The 14,047-nt window shown below is 35.2% G+C and overlaps 2 protein-coding genes across 2 annotated transcripts; one reads left to right on the forward strand and one right to left on the reverse strand.

Moving 5' to 3' along the window:
• Window positions 1-6: 6 nt before the first annotated feature.
• Window positions 7-1,626, reverse strand: LOC132068660 (endoglucanase 1-like). Its single transcript, XM_059462326.1, has 2 exons — window positions 1,127-1,626; window positions 7-246 (listed from the first exon to the last, which is right to left on the reverse strand). The coding sequence occupies exons 1-2, from the start codon at window positions 1,367-1,369 to the stop codon at window positions 34-36; spliced, it is 456 nt and encodes a 151-aa protein (XP_059318309.1). The 5' UTR covers window positions 1,370-1,626; the 3' UTR covers window positions 7-33.
• Window positions 1,627-11,662: 10,036 nt separating this feature from the next.
• On the forward strand, window positions 11,663-12,196 carry LOC132062094 (protein MAIN-LIKE 1-like). The gene has a single exon (XM_059454740.1). It carries the CDS (start codon window positions 11,663-11,665, stop codon window positions 12,194-12,196), a length of 534 nt encoding a protein of 177 aa, XP_059310723.1.
• Window positions 12,197-14,047: the final 1,851 nt, after the last annotated feature.

Below are 14,047 nucleotides of genomic sequence, written 5' to 3' on the forward strand. Positions count from 1 at the left end.
ACAAAAAACTATTCACTTCAGAGTTGAGATTATTCACACCTGAACATAAATGGTGTCTGGATGGGCAGTGGCCTTGAGAAGATATTCAGTAGCCCAGCCAATGGCTTCTTTAGCATTGTTTAGCTCTCCTTTCATCAATCCACCAAATTCAATCACACTCCATGACAGCATTGTGGTGGTGAATGCCATTGGGAAACCAAACTTCACATTGTCTCCAGCGTCGTAATATCCACCAACCAAATCGACCTGCATTGCATTATTCACACCAAAATCAACAAAACAAATTTGAGATTCTTCCTTGACAACTAAAAATGTCAAAAGAGGACCTGCACTGCCACTATTCACCCAAAAAAATTCAACAAAAACAAGTCCAAGATTCTTCTTTTACAACTAAACATGTCAAAAGAGGACCTGCATTGTGATTATTCACCGTAAAATCAACAAATACTAGTTTAATATTCTTCCTTTACAGCTAAACAAGTCAAAATAGGACCTGCACAGAGACTAATCACCCCCAAAACCAACAAAAACAAGTTCAAGATTCTCCCTTTACAGAATAAACATGTCAAAATAGGACCTGCATTACCATTATTCACCCCAAAATCAACAAAAACAAGTTGAAGATTCTTCCTTTACACCTAAACATGTCTAAAAAGGGCCTGCATTGCCATTAGTCACCCTAAATCCAACAAAAACAAGTTCAAAATTATTCCTCTACAAGTCTAAACATGTCGAAGAGGACCTGCAAAACCAGTAATCACCCCAAAATCAGCAAAAAAAAGTTCAAGGTTCTTCCTTTTACAGCAATTTCAAAATAGGACCTGCACAACCACTAATCACCCCAAAAACAACTTCAAGATTCTTCCTTTACAACTAAGCATGTCAAAATAGGACCTGCACAACCACTAATCACCCCAAAAACAACTTCAAGATTCTTCCTTTACAACTAAGCATGTCAAAATAGGACCTGCATTACCATTATTCACCCCAAAATCAACAAAAATAAGTTCAAGATTCCTCCTTTACAACTAAACATGTCAAAATAGGACCATTTCTACTGTTGTAAAAAACAAAACAACAACAATGTAGTATTAAAAAGACCCAAAAAAGTGATAAAAAAACATACACCCATGGCTTTGCCATCTGAAAGACCAGAATCTTTACGCCAAGTAATCCTCTGACTAGAAGGTAGTTTCCCTGACCTCTGACCCTCAAAATAAATAATGGATTTGGCAAGTGCATCTCTATAGTTATGAGAAGCAAAACGATGATGATGGGAATGGTGTACAGGTTTAGCAAGAAACAAAGGGGTAGTAAAGCTTAACAGAAAAACAAAAATGGCTATGGTTGCTAAAGAAGAAGAAACCATTTTGGAAACTGTCAACCTGAAAAGTAACACAACACTATTACTATAAACTTTAAAACCCCAACCCCAAAAACCAACCAATAAACCTGCTAAACAACTAACTACCAGCAAGAGTGGCAGAAAAACAAGAAACCTCTCTTTGTATTTATAAAGAAAAGTAAAGGAAGAAGCTCTGCTTTTTTATAACGTCCTGCCTGCTTGCAATCATTTCATTAAGTTCCTATAGTTACTCACATTAGCAGTTAGTGCCTTTTTCTTTAGTTTTTGGCTTCATTTGATTAATTAATTGATGCTGCTCTATTCTATTACCATGGCTCTCTCTTGCCCAAATTTAGGACCAGTTTGCCCAAATTTTTCACATTTATCCTTGAAGTTGTATTTGACATTTGAAAAATACCTTAAAATCTGGTTTTTTTTTTTTTTTTCACTTTCAATACATTCAAACAACCAAATATTTTTTCGCAAAAACTATAACCAAACACAACTCCATCTTCTAAGGTAAAATGATTTAAGAAGATTAAACTAAAAATATTATATCCTATTAAGAAGCTATACCTGTTATACCTTCTGTCTCAATTTATGTGACATATTTTCTTTTTAGCTTGTTTCGAAAAGAATATTCTTTATTATTTAAAAATGATTTAATTTTAAACTTTCCGATTGATCTTAATAAAATGGTTAGTTGTCACGCAAAAAATGATGACTTATTTCAGACCACAAATTTTAAAAATATTTTTTCTTAAAATTATTTTGTGTCTAATCAAACACCGCAGAACGCTACTGATGAGGTTTGAACCTTCCACGTTAACTGTGAAAATAGGAAGCTCATCAAGTGAGCTATTCCTCAATTCCACCGCACCATAAATTGGGAATGAGGGAGTAATTTAGTTTTTTTTTTTTTTAATCAAGAACAAATGCCACACAAAATGAGACATAAAAGTGGTACTAATATTATTTATGTTTTGGTAGATGATTAAAAGAATTCCTTCATACTGCAAAGTACAGAAAATTATCAACTTAATCTTTTCAATGATATGCGTCTCATCATGTAATGCTTTTCAATAATTAAAACTTCTCAGATAAATCCACACATAACAAATACTCCCTCAATCCCATAATAAGTGTCACCTTAGCTAAAAAAAATTGTCTCATAATAACTGTCACCTTAGGAAACTAAGACATAAATTAGCTAGTTTTTCCAATTTTATCCTTAGAGAAAAAATGACAAGTTAAAGTAACATGTAAATGATGATTGGACAAGCCACATAATAACTTGGTATTGTTGGATTTCCAATGTAAAAAGGATTACTACTTGTGCATGCTCTAATCAAGAGGAAAAAAGTAATTTATTTTTATTATATATGGATAATTTAGTAAACTTCACATTGAATTATGGGAAAATGTGAGAAATATACAAGTTGGTCACTTACATTGCAAAAAAAATAGTCAAAACTTACATTATAAAAAATAGCCCAAAATATACAAACATATACACACATATACAGACACTTATACCAACATATACCAACATATAAGAAGACACACACACACAGAGAGAGAGAGAGAGAGAGAGAGAGAGAGAGAGAGAGAGAGAGAGAGAGAGGCAGATTAGGAGGCCCGTTTGGATTGGCTTATAAGTTGCTTTAATTTGTTCGAGGTGTTTGGTCATTAAAGTCATTTTGTGCTTAAAATAAGCTCAAAAAAATAGGTCAAGCGACTTTCGAAAACGTTTTTATAAGCCAAAAAAAATAAGTTAGACTACCCCAACTTATTTTTTTTATATTGTATAGGCATAAACCCATCCAAACCCTAGGTGACAATTAACATACGTGCCGACCTCCTTTTAACCCTCATTTATTAAAATAAAATAAAATATATATATATATATATATATATATATATATATATATCGATTTATAAATTTCCGTTTTACTGTACATGCATGATTATTTAAGTAAGGAATGGGGAGTAGCTTTCTTTCTTTTTTACTGTGCTAGTTCTTTATTGTCTGTTAAATTTGGCAGTTCCATATCACGCAATTCGCCATGCCATTTTCAATAGACAAGTATTCGTTACAGTGAGATCTTGGGTTAGTATTAGTGGCGAGAGTGACTTGTCACATGCCCTCAATAATAAAACTTACCGTAGATGGTGTTTACGTCACACCAATAAATTCATGATATAATGTGTGTGTATATAGGCTTTTGGTATTTAACATCGGCTAATTCATATTTTTACTTTATTAAATCATTTAATTATAATAAGTTGAATTGGTTTGACGTAAACATTCGGTGTGAATAAATATTCACCTAATTTTTTCTCTTTCCATTTTCCTTTTGCCAAAGATAAAAAATCCTTAAGATGGGAGTAGTCCTTGAAATGTTTTCCCAGATTATTTAGTAAACCATGCCAATTTTAGATTCTAATGAGTATTTTGCCCTCAATTGACAAATCTGTCATGCAATTGGATGAAATACAAAGTTTTAAGGTGGATCTACATAGCCAGAGGCGGACCTTCGAATACACTATACTGGTTTACGCGACTCAATAGTTTGTGTCAGAACCTCTTATGTTAAGAAATTTAGTAAAAATTTATAAATATTTAATTGTGAAGCAATTTAATACTATGTACTAACTTTTATTGTAGGAACCTATAAATTTCAAATGTTGAATCCACCTCTACACAGTCATATTAATGAACAAAGACAATCTCATAACATAGAAAAGAAAAATTGGAAGAAAGTTTCTTCTAATTAATGAAACTATACTGTAATTTTCACCAATTTTTGTGGACAAAGAGGGGTAGCCGTTGCTTGAATGTGATTTATGCTCAAATACTAAAATATATATAATCCTTTAAATGCATCTATGTCTTTAAGTTGGATGCTCTAGTGGATAATTTTAATTCAAACGATGAAGATATTGTTCAATAACGTCGAGTTAATGAGACTAAGTACCCGTTAACTTAATTTTAATCCTTGATGGATTTCCTATTTGCACTGTCTTGTAGGATTTGACTCGTACGGAATACAAAGGAGAATGAAAAACGGTAGATATTTATCCGCATAAAGTGTTCAGACCAAATCATGTAATACTGGTATTACAGTTAAGTGATTTCATAAAGGAAGGCATGCATGTTAATACTCATGGTTAAGTGTTAAAAGTCGATGTACAAATTAAACACAAGGCATACATCCATTAGCTTGCTATGAACCCGAGACCGAGTAAATTTTTAACATTCCCGGCTCATGAGCTAACTTTTGGATTTGAATTAACCCAAAATCCATTAATTTCTTAAAATGGTATCAAAGGTGTTAGAAGTCTCGCATCGATGGGTAATTGGTCTCTATATATGATTTTGGGACCTCATGAGTTAGTTGGGATAGAATTAGGTCCTTTTTGTTGTCCGAGAGATACGACTATATCGAATAACTTCACAAAACGTTCGTACAAAAAACTAAAAAGTGTAGTTACATTAGGAGTAGTGACATTACATTCACATGTCTAACAAAAGATGTTCCAGAAGCGACGTTCATCGACATAGCTGCAATCCAAAATTAAGTTAGTGTAGCCTGGAGTTGAATTAGGTCGGATATCAATGAAACCTTAGACTTCCACTGCTAATTTAATTTTGTGAGAATAATACTAGCAAATTAAAGTTGCATTATATTTTAAAGATGAATTTGGATATTGAAATTATAGTGGAGATAACCACTCCCATTTCTTAGGAAGAAGGGGTCAAAAAAGTACGTAAGATACATCAGACTAAGCACAACCAAGAATTTACATAGAAGGGAAACAATTCTGTAAAGAGTAAAACTTTATGTCGGATAAAGGCAAAGAATATAAGGATGGGGTTATATATTTGGTGCTTGAATCTTGAGTTCAGTGAATGAGTCAAAAATAGAGTCAAAAAAGGCCCATGCCATGTACTTCAATAATCTCATGCTTTCATGCTCATGCACTTGAACCTATTTCTCGATCCAGGACAAGACTCTATTGCACATTCTACCAAGAACTCCCCATCCTTCATTCTCTCAACCTAAATTATTGATTCAGTAAATACATATTCCCACTCGGTATTTTCACTAAATCTAAAGAATGCACAATATTCGTCTTTCATACACATTTATTAGGTAAAAGGGCCAATTTTGATCCTTTGCTATGCAAACATAATCAATTTTACCATGTTCATGTAAACTAATAATTGAAAATGGTGGTGTTTGATGGTGACACTGAGGAGGAGCTAGTAGGTGTAAGAAAAATGAAGGGGATGGGATAAAAAGAATTGGGGCAGTGATGTGGCATGTCTGGTCGTGTCTACCTCACCAAATATGAGTATCACGTGAGATTAGTGTTGGGATTTTAAGCGTAAGCTTTAAAGATAAGTTGGTGTGAACGAGAAATGGAAGGAAAATTTGAGCAAAGTTCCTTTTAGAAGAGCACTTTGTACCATATTAGTAGTGGAAAGGGAGAGTTGTATGTTTATATATCAAAGCACATCCTTTAGAGAGAGGTTAAGCTAGAGGACCTCTTCCTCGCATCGTCGTCTTGGCTTTCCATTTTCTCATTGGTCAAATGATTAATTGATAATCTTCTTGGACAAAATTTATTTTTTCAAATTCATAATTTAATTTTCATTTAGGATATTATTTAAATATCATTTCCGCGCAAAATTTAATTTGATTTTCGCGGAACATTCCCCATGGTCATTTTCTTTTTGGAAAACCAAAGTCTTCAGATTTTGAAAATGCTATTTTCAAAAATCAGTATTTATAAATTTTTGTGGGTTCGCCTAAAAATTTCACAACACAATGAAAATTTCTGAACTTCCTGCATTGAAAGTTCTTAACTTTTCGATAACATCATTTTTTCCAAACTGTTATGAGTGTCCTGTGATTTGCTCCGTTATTTGAGTCGTACTGTTGACGTGGTTTGTATTGTGAAGAACTATAGAAACGTTCTTCCGTTCTATCCGGGAGGAAGTAATCCCAGGGATCCTTTGACAACATTGATCCAGATTATAATTCCTTGACAAATAAAATATTAGGCTCGGAAGATTTTATAAATCTTCTAGTATTTGATTCATCTATTTTTCATTGGTTTTGATTAATAAATTAAATCTTGTTTATTAATTACTGATTCAGATTACGGTTGATTACAATTATGACATTAAGTGTCTGCCTTGAATAGCCCTAACGGCGGAAGAGTATATTTGAACCACTTAGGTTTACATATTCGACCCCTTGAGTTTCTTCCTTCTTTGTGATAGTAAGTCTAGAGATCAGAGAATTAGAGAGGAAAAAAAGAAGGGAGGGGGGAGGGGTGGGGGCGAGGTTTCTTCACATGCCCTGCTTTCATTTCCAGCTGTTAAGCTAGTCTTCCCATAAAAACAGAGAAAAAAAAGAAGGTCCTTGGCCAGTCCATTTGTCTCATTGAGCCCAATGAAGATAAATGAATTAAAAATAACAAAGTTCTCGTTTTGTGCTATTTTTCTTTATTCGTTATCAGTGTGATCGAATTGGGAATGCAGAGGTACATCTGTAGTTTTTCCTTTTGGGATATCACATTATTGATATTAAAATCTCAGTAAGATGTCCAACTTGGTAAGTAGCTCTTTAGTGTACTGTGTGCTTGTATGTGAAAACTTTGAAAAGGGTAGGTTGGTCCGTGCATCTAATGGCGTGATCCGGTCAATGAAATCAGTGATATTATAGAAAACCAAATCCAGATTATAATGAAAATAAAATATTAGGTGAAGACTAAATCCAGTATTTGATTAACTTTTTAGGGCTCATTTGGTTGGAGAACAAGTTATCCCGAGATAACTAATCCTGGGATTAATTATCCCGGGATTGTTATCCCATCCTCTATGTAGGATAAAAAAATACTACAATCCCGGGATAACTTATCTCGGGATTAGTTATCCCGTGATTTTATCCCAACCAAACGTGATTTCAAATGATTTTAAATTTTTATCTAATTCACTATCTTCAATCAATCGTTTATCCATCATACTAAACGAACCAAATTTCTGGTAAAATTACAGTCAAAATACTACATACATATAAAATAATTAAGATGTGCTTCTTCTGAAATTCGCAACATCAAAAGCTCACATTTCATGATCCAGTTATTTTTTCGAATTTACATCATTTATGGCTTAAAACTTAAACGTGAAGAACACCTAGTTTTAGGCATTACTAATGGTCTGCGTTGTAAGAGCAAGAGTAGTCAATACTGACTGACAAGTTAAAAGATGCGGAAGAATGAAAAGCAGCGCAATGGACGCCGTGGATTGGCTGAGAAGTACCATTATTAAACAGCCAAAAAACATCATCCACAAAGGGCCATGACATTAAAATAAGGGAAAAGGGTCAAAAATACCCCTTTATTTTGGGAAAACGGTTAAAAATATCTTTCACTATAAATTTACCCATAACAACAAAAAAATACCCCTTCCGTCATTAAAGTTTTTAAATATATCCCTATCTTAACAGAAATCCTCAAAATAACCCGATTTTATTTTTAAATCAAAAATTTCAAAATGTTTCTAAGCAACTAAATAAAAAATCCATATGGGTTATCCTCTCCTGTGCCTAGTGGCTCCAAATGTAGGACTCGGGAACAAGTTTGTTGCATATGGGTTTTTTATGTAGTTGAGTCAGGTTTAAATATAGCGGATTTAAAAATGAAATTGGATTACTTTGGGGGATATGAAAATTTCCGTTAAGATAGGGGTATAATGGAAAAGTTTAATAGCGGGAGAGATATTTTTGATCCAAATTTATAACGGAAGATATTTTTAGCTCCTTTTTCAAAATAGAGAGACATTTTTTATCCTTTTCCCTTAAAATAATTCTGGAGTGGGGTTAGTAAAATAGAGTACTAGGTATGGTCTTAATTATTCCTTGGATAGTACTGAAACAGTTATCCACTCCGTCGAATGTTTATATGATACACCATTCGGTTTAAAATAAGTACACATTAGTTTGTTTTTAAAAAAAAGGTCATCAATTTTTATTTAAAGGTAATTTAATTTCAAATTATAAAGTTTTATTTTTTATTTTAATTTTGTGTTCAATCAATTTCTGATCAGCAAAAAGCAAAAGACCAATGGGTCCAGAGGAGAAGTTAGAAGCATGTTTGTCATATGAGCATGTGCTTCTTCTGAGTACACTGATCTCTTTCCACATGCTAAAAGCTCACATTTCATGTGCAGTTTTTTGATAAAGTCTACTTTATCCTTTTTTCTTCACACTATCAAAATAGAGGCTTTTCCACCAAATTTTTCTATCACATTTTTACCAAATGAGCTCATTAGAAAAACATATGGTGAAAAAAGATTTTTATTGAAGCGCTGAGAAACTTTCTAATTTCCCCATGTGAAACACTATTATTTTTTCTTTTCTCACCGATTCAATCAAAATATCTGTGGAAATAACTACTGAACATTTTTCATTGGAAATTTTCAATGGAAAGATAGTGATTTTTTAATAGTATCTCTAGCTAATTGGATTTATTTTCCTCCAAACTTGTCAAAGTTCTATTGAATGAGAGACTGGCCTCAATAGGGTCTTGGATATAAGAAATACTCCCTCCGTTTTAATTTATGTGAATCATTTGACTGAGCGAGAGTTTAAGAAAGTAGAATTTTTCTAGACTTTTAAACTTGTGGTGTAAAATGGGTCATATATATTTTGTGTGGCTATAAATCATTGCATAAAGGTAAATTGTTTCCAAATATAGAAAGAAGTCATTCTTTTTGGCACGGACTAATAAAGAAATGGGTTCACATAAATTGAAATAGAGGGAGTATGATATTTAACTAAAAATTTTTTTTTTTTTTTTTAGAAAGGATATTTGATATTGAAATTGTATCTACACATGCATTTAACTTGAAAAACGTAGCAATTTTGCTAGTGGAAAAAAATTCACTTGAAAACCTGGTCAAAGCCTTTACTAAACTTGAAACTGAACTTCAAAATAAATATCAGTCCAATTTTAATGTATAACCAAACACTATTTGCAATTTCTTCTGAAAAAATACTCGTCCTCAGGGTTGAAAAGTTAGTATCATGGACAGCCTAATCCCTACTAGGTTTCTATCAATTTCAAAAAACCCCATTTGGAACCAATAATAGGAGAGGGAAGATCTATCAATTCCCTTCGTGGATTGCATCTGTAACAACTAATAAGGGGGCATGGGCATGTGATGCTTGCTATAGAACTCATTATTCCAATCTATCTTTACATTCTTTTTCATGTTACATCCCTTTGTAGTTGGCATCCTTATATTCTTTGATATATCCTAGCTTGTTACTATATTCTAAAATAATTTTAGATCATGTAAGTTAATTCCTTTTATAAAATTGGATTTATAGACTGGCTTAAATTGAGCAACACAAAAATTAAAGATTTATACAGTTGATTCCAACTTGTTTGGATGATCGAGGGGTCAAGCTATAACAATAAAGATGGTTCAATTGGATTCCATTTATCTAAAAATTGTAATGCATAAATATGGTAAAATTCATCATTTTTGTATATACATAAATTATTGAATCTCCTTGATACAAGAGAAGTTTTTGTATTGGCAAAATTTGCGTTCAAATTTTACTTTGTATTCTTGTTTTTTCTTTTAAAAGAAAATTCTTGTTAGATTTCTGGTTCCACTAATGAATTAAGGCTTAATTATTATGTGTTGTTAATTCGCACATTTTTTTCTTAAATTTCGGGGTCCGAAGAATTTGCTTTACACATCATACAATTTCATCATGTCTCACTCTTTCTCCAAAAATAGAGATACATGAAAAATTTCTTGCAATTTCAAGATTTTTGAAACGTACACAATGTTAAGGGGCCCAAGATTTTTGTAACCCAAAAATAAATTTTTGTAATCAAAATAATCCATTAAAAAAAAAAGAACGAAAATAGGCTTTACGCACAGATTATGTGCGTAAAAGGACCAAAGTGTAGTTTTACACTAAAGTCCTTTTACGCACCGAATATGTGCGTAAAAGAGACAAATATATCGGGCCCTTCTTCTTCCCCACTGGTCCCCCTGAATTCGAAAAAAAAATGAAAATCAGCCATTAAAGGTCCCTTTCCAAGGTCCCACGCGATCAAAAACATCGTTTTCTTGTTGATTTCCAACCCAAAAGTGGTATATTGAAGTCTAGGAATAAGTTTCTTCGCAATAAAGCTACGTATCATTCAATTCAAAAACTCAAAATCAAAGCCTTCAATCTAGGTATTTCACTACGATTTTTCTATTACCTTATTAACCTAAGCATCACTATTATGGTAATGTGGACAAAAAAAATACTTTTACGCACTTTTTTTGTGCGCAAAAGGGCTGTTTTCAACCCGTTTTTTTTTTTTGTTCATTTGTTGTTAATTGTTTATTTATTAACCTAAGCATTACTATTGTGTGAATATGGACAAAAAAAAAATTTACGCACTTTTTTTTGCGCAAAAATTTTTCGTACCCTCTTTTTCATTTTTTTTAAAAAAAAAAAAAAATTATTTGTTTAGTTGTTGTTAATTTGTTAATTGTTTATTAGTTGCTTATTTAGTATTTGGTAATTGTTAGATTAGTTATTTCAATTGTTAGACTACCTAATTATTTATTTAGTTTTTGTTAAGCCAATTGTTTATTTGTTAATAAGTTGTTAATTATTTGATTAGTTAGTTAATTGTTTATTTAATAATTATATGCTAATTAATTTTTTATTATTTGATTAGTTAGTTAATTGTTATTTATTAATTATATGCTATTGTTTGCTATCTAATTGTTAATTTTTTGATTTGTTAATTATTAATCTTTAATTGTTAATTTATTTATTTGCTAATTAGAAATTGAAAATCCTTAGTTTAGGATTCAATCCTTTGTATAATTTCTCGGTAAAAGATTACATAACTAATACTACGTATTAGAGATTAATTAAAAAAATAATGATTAATTTAAAATGCGTAAAAAATATATCACTTGTATCCTTACTTCATGTATTAATGATTAATTTAAAATGCCTAAAATAAATAGGACACCACCTGAGTCGGGACCCTTTGACAACGAGAGGTACTTTATCTACACGCAGCACAGGGTCCCGAAGATGTATGGATGCAAGCATCCTCTGGTAGAGTGGTCCGTACCCGTCGGGAGTCGACGCATGGGATATTCTGAAGGCTATTCCCCCACATCCCCCGCGTCATAGTATATACTACGTCGGGGCGATATCTATCGGTGCGTCGAGGTCGGGTCGGCTTGTGCACGATAGGGCTCACAGGACGGCCATGATTGAGCGCTGGCGACCGGAGACCCATACATTTCATCTCCGCACTGGCGAGGCTACCATTACCCTGCAGGATGTCGAGGTGATTTATGGTCTACAGATTGATGGACAGGCATTGTATAGAGTGGAGCCTCCGGAGATGCTGCCGTATCGCCAGGAGTTGGCTAAGCTCACTGGTTTCGAGCCTCTGCAGAGGGATATGCGTGGACGAAGTCGGTTGTTACGGTCCTCCCTCCATGCTCACTTGCGCCTCGTAGATCTGCAGCATCCGATTGGGGAGGCGACGCCTCAAGCTGATGTTGACCGATGTGCTCGCTTATATCTTCTCATTATATTCGGGGGCAATATGTTCCCGAACACGTCGGGTGCGGATAAGAGCATTAGGTATCTGCTCTTTATTGAGGACTTAGACCAGCTGGGATGTTATAGTTGGGACGTCGCGCCGTCCGGCTTACATGTACGAGAGGATTTGATCGAGCCTCTGCGGGCGAGAGGTTTGAGGTCGCTCGTATTTAGCCCTCTTTCTTCGGTGTAATATATTTAAGTGTGTGTAGATAAAACACTAAATATATTTTTTCGAAATGACGACCGATAAATAATTTTTTTGATGACTATGACGAACATATGGGTGTAGACTAGGTTGAGACGTTTTCGGCCCATACCGCTCACCCTCCCGATGACTATGTTCTTTGAGGATATGCCATACGCGCGGAGATGGTCGCGAGGCCGTACCAGAGGTGTGGAGACGCACCATGTCATTCTCCCGTTTAGGGATCAGTTAGACCGCATGACGGCACCCGAGGTAAGTTTTTTTTATTTAACATTAGTTTGTTATTTTTGTAGTCTTTTATTGTTAACTAGTTGAATTTCGTTTATAGGCTTTCATATGGACGCCGTATGATCAGATTTTGGGTCAGCTACCGGCGTTTTGTAGGGTTGGTGAGCACATGTGGACTGCACGGTGTCCATTGATCCATACGGCATCGTTGAGCATCACGCACCCGATCGCGTATTACGGCAGTTTGGGCATGTGCAGAACATACCCGTAGCTACATATTGGGAGCACGCCCACTACACCAGGGACGAGGGTTTGATCGACAGTGCAGCATGGCGGGCGCGTATGCACCAGGAAGTCGATGCATGGAACACGAGGATGACGACTCTAGCGGCGGTCGGACATGACTCTCCGGTCCATGAGTACATGACGTGGTACATGCATATCACTCGCTCCTTGATTGCCAACCCCTCGACGCCGCGTCCTGATGGCCGAGGATATGTATCACTCTCAGGAGCGTATGAAGCGCTGGTAAGTTTCTTCAATCGTTGTCTTATTATGTATTACTTTACGAATTTATTTAATTCTTAAAATTTGCAAATATATGCAGCTATGGATGACTTTGATGATACGCCATGAGAGCATTCCCCTTACGGAGTCCACCGAACCCGGGATAGCGGCATATGCAGCACGGATAGTTCATCTTACCGACACTGGTATGACACAGGCATAGGGGTGACATCGTGTCGATGAGGATGTACCAGAGGATGTTCCTGAGGGTGGTAGGCTGATAGAGGTGGGCGGGCTGACAGAGGAGGTCGGGCTGGCAGAGGTGGTCGGGCTGACAGAGGTGGTCGGGCTGACAGAGGTCTGGTAGATGAGCCTGACGATATAGCCCGTCAGGCTCCGTCGGCTACAGATATCCCGTCGACTTCTTCTTCTAGGCCGTCGACTTCACAGAGACCTGGATATACGCCAGAGATGGTCCCACATTATGATCCTTGGTCATCATTTCCATAGGTGCCAGTTGGTGATCTACATATGGGAGGCGGAGATGAGGACTTGGATATTATTTTCGATGACTACTTTCTTCATTCTACAGCCGGGCCTACGGCACCATCTGCATCTCCGGCTCCGCGGGCCGCTCAGGAGCCCTCTCACATGCCATCTCAGGAGCCCGTCGACATACAGGTTTGGCTTTTTACAATAAAATAATGTATTAATTAGTTATTTTATTAATCTAAACTAAATTATTTACATGTATTATAGGTTCATTCTTCTGCGCCTGTGGACCCGTCTCCTCCGTTCAGACTGACCCGTCTCCACCTCCAGCTACAGCTCCGGGTAGCGCTCAGGAGACCGTTAAGGAGTCAGTTAAGGAGCCCTCTGACCAGCCATCTCAGGAGGCCGTCGACACACAGGTTTGTTTTTTAACAAAGAAATAATTTATTAAATAATTGTTTATATGTTATTTCATGTTTAGTTTATGATAAATCTAAATTAAATTGTTTATATGTTATTTCAAAGTTCATTCTTCTCGCTCCCCGTCGTCCGCTCCTCCGATTGAGTCATCTCCCGAGGCATCTACCGAGACTACTCAGGTGGAGACCG

The sequence above is a fragment of the Lycium ferocissimum genome, chromosome 1, assembly GCF_029784015.1.
Source record: "Lycium ferocissimum isolate CSIRO_LF1 chromosome 1, AGI_CSIRO_Lferr_CH_V1, whole genome shotgun sequence".
Taxonomy (NCBI): Eukaryota; Viridiplantae; Streptophyta; class Magnoliopsida; order Solanales; family Solanaceae; genus Lycium; species Lycium ferocissimum.